The following is an 8,169-nucleotide window of genomic DNA, read 5'->3' as shown; positions in this document are numbered from 1 at the left end:
GGCTTTTTTTTCTTTTAATAGTGAAAAGTTTTTAGCAAAGCAAGAGAGAAGCAAAGGGTCAGTTATACAGGACCTCTATGACTCTGCTCGCAGCCACAGGAGCTTGAGTTTGCCTAGCAAGTTAAATGGTCTCATCTCTGCTCAGACATGTTCTTTAAGAGCATCTCCTTCAACAATCCAAATGATGAGGCAATAAAGAAAGACAATAAAGAATTTTATTCAAAACTTTTAAAAAGTTAATAGACAAAACTGATAAGTTACTCTCGTTGCATTGATGAGGTACCTCACAATGTTACCCTGCCAATGACGAGCACTGCGACAACATTCATATTTCATTCCCTACTGCCCCAGTTTCTTTGAAGTCTTCCTGATAACAGCAGCCCTGTATCAACCAAGCCCCTAAGCCCTGTGCTGCGAGGGTGCAAGCCATGATTATGCTTCATACAGCTCTGAGAGAAACGTGCTGGGCATTTTGTCAGGATTCTCAGCAATAAAGAGTATCAGTCAAACAGGTAATTCCTTATTTATTCCTGCAGTATGCRGCAAAACTTTCAACATTTCAGGCACTACCTGAGCCAAGCACTGTAGAAAGGTCAGGGGAACAGCAAATGCTCTTCATCTGAGTGGCTTCCTCAAATTAAACCCTGGTTCTCAGGCACACATTTTACCTGAAACAAGTTCTGCAGAATCAAAGCTGTACAAAGGAGCAACTSGGAGGCATCCTGCCCCACATTTATACTGATCGCTTCACAGAGGGGTCCAAACACCACCACTCTTCTCCAGTCAGGCACAGGGAGTTTGTCTCAGTACTGCAGAACCTCCACTTTCAACTCACATGTATTTTGAACCTCAAAGCTGTTACTTCTGTACTTGGAAAGCAAACTACTAAACACAAATCAATGGGAAAAAAGCAGAAAAGTCTCTAGTCCTTGTAAACATGAGAGTCATAACAAGAAGAACCAGGGAAAGATCTTGCTTTTCTCTTTCTTCCACCTTTACTCATSCCTGCACCTTCCTACAGGCCAAGTTTTAGTTAAAGGCTTTATGAGACTCAAGAACATTGCTCAGAACAGCTTTAAGGGCATGCCAAGGATGGCAGAGCACTCAATAGGAGCAGCGGGTAATTCTAGCACCACAGCTCTGAGGCAAATGGGTTCTTAACCTTCTTTTCTTTTATGTCCATCAACTCCAGGCACAGTTTACATTAACTTGGGTGGAGGAAGGGATGGCAGAAGGTAACAAGGATGCCACAGAGATACATCCTCAATAGCTTTAAAAAGAGAAGGAAAAAAAAAAAAAAAAAAAGCCCAAAGCCTTAACCCTTTGTCCTTTAAAGGGCAGAATTCCCTCAGTTACTTCTGCAAGAGCAGAAATAAGCTTCCTCATCTTCAGTTCTAGCTGCAGTGTGATACGGGCTGTCCTCTCCAGGTCCCATACCAGTTGCTTTCCTGCACAAAATACATCCACAGGAGCAAGCTTTGGTTACAAAAGTTTGCAGAAAAGAGAGGAGGAAAAACAGAGAGAAAGAGCGAGAGAGAGAGAGAAGAAAAAAAATAAATACATAGTAGTGCTCGCCCAGCTGGTGAGCACACAGACATTCAATCTTTTTGTATTCCACAGCTCAAGTTAAGAGTTTTTTGGGAACACTTGAGGCCTGGGTAGCTTCAGGCATACACAGAATCTCTTCTTTTCTGCACTGAAAGGCAGATATGAATATGGATGAAGGAGGCAAGGGGCTAAAAGACATTTTAAAATAGCGTCACATCCCAACACAGCAGATAATCTAGTGGTACTGTAGCTGAAGGTACTAGTGCAAAGAGACCAGAGGCAGCTCCCGGCCGGCCCGCGGTGCCACTCGGTCAGGTGCGTGTGATTTTATCCGGTGGCATGAAGCCCGTGTCCCCCAGCGCCCGGAGCGCCACCCTGCCGTTGGGCCGGATCACCAGGTGGGTTATGCTGCCATTGTTGAGGGACATTCGCAGCCAGCCTTCTGGGGGGAACTGCAGCGCTCTAGGAACAAAATAAAAATAAAATACAAGTCATGCTGTTCATCCATAAACAGTGGCATTATTAGCATGCAGCTGACTGCATCATCTGCTGCGGCAGATAAGGGCAGAGCGAGCGCGGCTCCTGCGGCCTGCAAACGCGCCCACACGGGCAGCGCCGGGGAGACAGATCCCGGTGTGGGACCGGGAGGAAAACGCAGCTCAGACAAGGGGGCCAGCGCCAACAGAGCACTTTCATCTGGGGAAGCCAGCAGATGGGTGTGATTAACAGCGAGAGGATTAGTGCAGCTGGGCAGATGCCATAACACAGCCAGGTTGCTGGGAGAGCTCTGAGCAACCTAATAACAAGCGGGAGGACAGATGTGATGGTTCAGCTGATCACGGAGCCAACTGCGGTACCACAAAACCCTGCACTGTTTAGGACAGTTCATGGCACATGGGCTCCCTGGCCCACACAGAACAAAGGCATAAGCACCAGGCACAGGCCTAGCAGTGCCACAAGGCTGAAACCACCACAGGCAGCCACAGCAGGCAGGATGTAATGGCCTACGATGCACTCCAATTACCTACTGCAGAAAGCCACCGGAATCACCTTCCTTCAGGTATCAGTTTCTTGTATCAAAAAGATAATCACCCTAAAAAATCAGTATCACAAGCCTTCCTGGTCTCTAGCTATTTTATCCTAAAATTCCTAACAGTCTCCAGAGTTCAACTAATTGTAGCAAATAGCCAGAGAAAAATTCTCACAAAATCTAAAGTTCTCTCAAACATCCCCTGTCATAGATGACATTGAGGAGTAACTTGACTTTGGATATAGGACAAAATTTTACAAGAATAATATAAATAATGACGTCCACCCAAGTCAAACTGTGTTCAGTTTCATTCTCATATGGCCTAGAGTAAAAGGTAAAGTACAGAAGAGAATTAGTTTTTCTCTCTGCCTTTAATTCCATCCTTTTGTATTACAGCAAAAGACTAGGCAGTGGCAAGACAATCTCTTTCGGGACACGAAAAAATATCCAGTTTATTTGACCAGTAACTGTCAGCATATGAATACTGCAGAGCTTTACAGCAGTCCACACTGCAGACAGGATAGCATTTAAGTAGTTCAGCCAAATAAAGCTGACTTTGTAGTTATTGATTAGATTAAATTTAATCACAAGTGTCCTGCTCAAGACAAATCATCTCACAGACAGTGCTTTGCTGATGGGGGAGAGGAATAAAACAGGCTCAAGTGACTAGTCCTGGGCAAAGCCCCAGGGACTGTTTTCTCCTTCATGAGCCACCTTGATGGAAGATCCGCTTCCCCCACCCCAATTCAGCACTGGGTGTCCTTGAAGGATCCACTAACATAACTTCAAGGTAATACCACTATCTTCCATTAGTAAAGATTTCCCAAAGCTAGAGAGATCTTTCAGTACGTGAGATCAAATTTATGTCACTTTAAGAGAGACACCCAGACAGATGCTCTATTTGTTGTCTTATCTGACAGCCCACACAGGCACCGTCCACAGTTTTTTGTGYGTGAAGCAGATGCAATAAAGACCTRCAAAAGGTAGTTTCAAGCCTCCAAGATTTTTTTTTCTAGGCTTAGTAATTTTCACATTAGAATCAGAGGGGAAATATTCTAGCTTTCAAAAACATTATCACATCTGCAAATTAATGCCATAATCACGTTGCAGGAGCAGCTGCTCCTAACACGGGTACCCATCACCAACCTCACGAAAACCTGCCAGACCAACAGATTTCCTGGGTGAGCAGCACAAGCAACATCACTATGTGAGCAAAGCTTTCTGAGAGCATAGGTGAACATGGAATCCCACAGGTACCTGCACACAATATAACGGATCACGTTGGCATGGCAGACAAAGATCTCATAGCTGTCTTCCTCCTGCTTTGCATCAGCTCTATGAATGAAGTTTCGAAAAGCAGCCTCAATGCGAGCTCCATCTTCGTAATACTGCTAATGGCACAGAGTTCATAATTAAACACGGCTCCCAGCAGCATGTGCCATTATCCGCCTCTGCAGATGGGGTGCATCTTCTAAAGGGGGTCTTTAGAGATACACGCTTGAGGCTGACCCAAATGTGAGTTGTTTTAACCATTCCACACACTTACTGGGGAGGGGAAAATATGTAGTTATCTAGGGTCTATGATGAAAAGCATCAGTATAGACATCATGTGTTAGAGGGTTAAAAATCAACAAACCAATAAATAAAAAGTTACCACAGCTTCTGGCTTCCAGTGAGAGACTGGYGGATCTGGTTCTATGGGTGCTCCTTCTCTCAGCAGATCAGTGCTRATTTTTTTGACTCCTGAAAAATTATATACCTGTTCAGGAACTTGTTGTTGCTTCATGCTACACTGCAAACAGGTCCACAAAACTTGAGCCTAATACATTTTTTTTCAAATACTATATACAAAAACGCCTTCATCTCAACCCTAGAGTTCATTCTAATCTACGTAATTCCCTATTTAGGACTTTGAATTTGYACAACACAACTGCTTTGTCAAAAGCAAGGGGAAGTTTATTCCAAAACAACAGAACAGCTAAACAAACTTGGCACAGTAAGTAGAGACTTCTCTTCGCTACCTTAAGTTGTAAATCTAAAACAACAAGCCAATAAGAAATGTCAATGCTACATTTTTAATGTTTTAATCTCTTTTAGTCTTTTGGACTCAAGAGAACTAGAACAGAATTTTTAATAAGAATGGACTTTTCTCCAGAGAGAGACAGCTATCGTGAGAAGTCTTTGCGTATGTATCCAGGCATCTGAACTATTTTTATTAGATTTCTACATTTTTTTACATTAGATTTCACTGCAATCAGTAATTTCTGCATTTCAGTGCGACTGAGATGTGCAGAAATATTATGTGGAGTTTAGACCAGATACTCACATCATAACTTACAGACAGCCAAGGTTTTGCTTAAATGGCAGTTACTGGGCAAGGACGAGGGAAAAAGAACAAAAAACACGGCAGGCACCCCACTCTCTACAGAAATCTAGATCCTTTACCTCCACAGGTGTGCCACTTCTCTAACATGGTGCTTAAGGGCTGTTAATTAACCCACCACTAACACCTGGAGTCTGTTTCTCTCCTGCACTATGGCCAGGTAAGGACTGAAGTTATCCTGTAGACCTGTGACAGTCTTTGCTTACAAATGTGTAAAGGAAGGAAGAGCAATCAGCAGAGTTCTCCTACACAGCAGAACATACTGGTACCAGCCTATTCACTCAGAGGGGCCAGCTCCCTCTCGTATTTTTAAAGATGAACTGGAAACAAGCAGAATTAGGGTGGTTAGTTTCTTTAATTTCAAAGACAGACATATTCACACAGGTCTAGAAAGTGGTTATGAACAGCTCAATTACACCTTAAGGACAAGCTTAAAATTCTGCTGGAAGCAGCTTGGAGGATGAGAAGACCCCGGCACATTAACAGAAGTCACTTACCAGGGAGATATTTGCTGATTATTTCAGTTGTTTCAGTTGCTCTAGTCATGGAGGAGTGGATAATCTGATCAAATTTCAGCCCCAAGCTGGCCAGTCTGTGCCCAGTCAGTTCAGCCTGTTCTCGACCTTAAAAACGACATTCACTATTTAAGCTGCTGATACTCAATAAGAACATCACATAGTCGATCTAAAAAATTGCTAAGCAGAGATATCAGTTCACTATCAAGCCACAGGATCAATGAGTGACACAGATGGCTGTAATTATAATTTCATGCAACTGATCAGTAGTATTCCCAGAAAACCTATTTAGCTCCAAAAGTGAAATATATCTAATTAGAAACACTCCAAAAGAGAGTCTGGTTAAAAATAAATAATATCTTTTCATAACTCAGCAAATTAACTAAGACAAACAGAATGCATCTTATAAGCAATTTATTTCCAAGCAAGTCACAGAGCTAAGTTTCAGATAAAAGCCTTAGCCCCGGAGAATTTGGTAGCGGGACCCAAAACAGAGCTGAGTTACTGACATGTACAGATCAAGATAGTGGCAAATCAGAAGCTTCCTTTTTTTTTTTTTTTTAAATTCAAAATAAGGAGTACAATATTTCTAAGTATTTCTAACGTTACATACCAAGTGGGGTCAGAGTTCTATCTTTATCAGCCCGGCCGTCCAGGTTGTACTGTGAGTGGCGGATCAGGAATATGTGCCTGGTGGCTTTTGCCTTGCAGTGATCTAAACGTGAGGCAAGTTCTTCTTCCCCAGTTTCATCATTTTTCTTCTTGAGGTTGATAAGAGCCAGTGGTTCACGYCTAAACAAATACATTTAAAGAGACATTTGTACACAGGAAAGATTAAAAGGTAGAGGAATTTCTTTACATATGGATAATCTTGCCTTAGTTCCAAGTTTAACTGAAATACTCAAATTACTATTTAGCCATTTATGGAGTAAAACTGATTTAAACCACTGTGCAACAACTATAAACAGAAGCCCACATTTAAGTCAAAAAAGAAATAAAGAGACATTAATGTCATAGGTCAGAAGGTATAACTGACATTAATAGATTTTCTCTTTAGCAACAGTCACCTCTCAACTAATTCTTGCAACATTAATCACAATGAAAAGTGTGTCACACTCATCTGCTATTAAATATCACCTAGCTGGCATGTGCCTGGGCAACTCTGCCACACACCTCAACTGCAGCCCCAGCTCTGCTCCCTGTATCAGGAGCACTGAGACACCAAAAGAGGCTCCCAGCTCTCAGAAAGTTAAAGCACCCTTGCATCAGGACAAATACATAGCAAAATCAGGCTCTACAATTAAAGATGTAGTTTTAGTATCACTTAACTAGAAATAACTGTATTTAATGAAAGTCACTACGAATTTTATAATCAGGGCATACAGAGCCCTACTTAAACATGCATTTGATTCTGCTTCATCTCAAAAATCAAATCAGGATTTTATTACAATAAAAAAAAAATCTGTTAGTGCTTAGGTTTGGATTTACTATGATTAAACAGGAGACTGACATAAGTCTCCCCAGGGAGATAATTCTAGCAGACAAGCTGAATGAGCCAAAGCTCAAAACAGACATTTGCACATCCTAACTGCTGGATCAGGAAAAAAAAAGGGAGTTATCCCTGGGGTGAACGGAGACAACACTATTAAAAACACAACCAAATTAAGAGCTCAAAGCAATATTGCCCACACTGACTTGCAGTTCAGGGGTCAACATCACTAGCGGACTGTTAAAAAGAAGCAATTTTGTGTAGAAATGAAGCAAAACAGAAATAGGGCTAATTCTGGCTTGAAACATTAGATAAGCCTGCTGCGCCCTTGGGCTTTGATCAGTGCAAGCACTAAAACTTTGCAAACTCACGAGGGAAGGAAACTACAATAAAGTGATTTGCACATGTCCAGGGAGGGAGACGTCTCCGTCCTGTCCCAAGTACAACACAGGAAGACCCTCCTGCAGGGCTCTCTGTGGCGCAAGATGAAATCCTACCCAACCAGTATGGAGTGCATCCCAGTTTCAGCAGCTCATCCCCACAGCTCCAGCTGGAGTAGCGCCCGGCTGGCTCCCTGCGTGATCCGGGCCCAGGGCCGGCTCCCACTGCCCCGATCCAGGAGCCAGTGGGGATCGATTCCCCGGATCTGGATTCCCCCAAACCCAGAGACGCCCTGGATTCTGGATTCTCCAAATCCAGAGACCCCCTTTCAAACCCTCCTCCTTTACAGAGGGCTCCTGGTAACCTGACAGTGTTCAAGTCTACATGTATATGTGTGTGCGTGTATATACAGATATGTATGTATAAACATACATACAGACATATCTACAGCTATATGCATATTTAGTCCACGTTCAAGTCACATATACATACACACATACCCCTATATATATATTTATACATATATATAAAATACTTATGCATTATATATACACATATATAACACTTAGCACGAGTTTAAGCTCAATATACGTGTTTTTAGCCGAAGTTTGAGCTCAATCCCCGTTTTCGGCCGGAGCTCAGGCTCGATCCCGCCTTCAGGCCGGTCCAGCCCCGCTCGCGAGCGGAGCCGCGGGCACCAAACCGGCCCCCCCGCCAGCCCCGGCCGCCCCCGGCCCCGCCGCGGCGCCCACCTGTCCCAGTTGCTGTCCCAGAAGCCGCCGGTGCCCGCCGGCCTCTCGATCCAGCCGGGCGCGGGCGGGCA

The 8,169-nt window shown here is 43.4% G+C and overlaps 1 protein-coding gene across 1 annotated transcript; it reads right to left on the bottom strand.

Annotated features, from left to right (window-relative positions):
* Positions 1–389: 389 nt before the first annotated feature.
* On the bottom strand, positions 390–6,282 carry PGAM5 (PGAM family member 5, mitochondrial serine/threonine protein phosphatase). The gene is made up of 5 exons (XM_026037720.1): positions 6,090–6,282; positions 5,459–5,584; positions 4,233–4,321; positions 3,836–3,969; positions 390–2,010 (listed from the first exon to the last, which is right to left on the bottom strand). Exons 1-5 carry the CDS (start codon positions 6,280–6,282, stop codon positions 1,860–1,862), a joined length of 693 nt encoding a protein of 230 aa, XP_025893505.1. The 3' UTR covers positions 390–1,859.
* Positions 6,283–8,169: the final 1,887 nt, after the last annotated feature.

This window comes from Nothoprocta perdicaria, unplaced genomic scaffold (assembly GCF_003342845.1).
Source record: "Nothoprocta perdicaria isolate Ctin4 unplaced genomic scaffold, notPer1 scaffold_2, whole genome shotgun sequence".
NCBI classification, from domain to species: Eukaryota; Metazoa; Chordata; class Aves; order Tinamiformes; family Tinamidae; genus Nothoprocta; species Nothoprocta perdicaria.
Note: the sequence above shows the minus strand (reverse complement) of the source record. Positions and strands in the feature narration are given on the sequence as shown.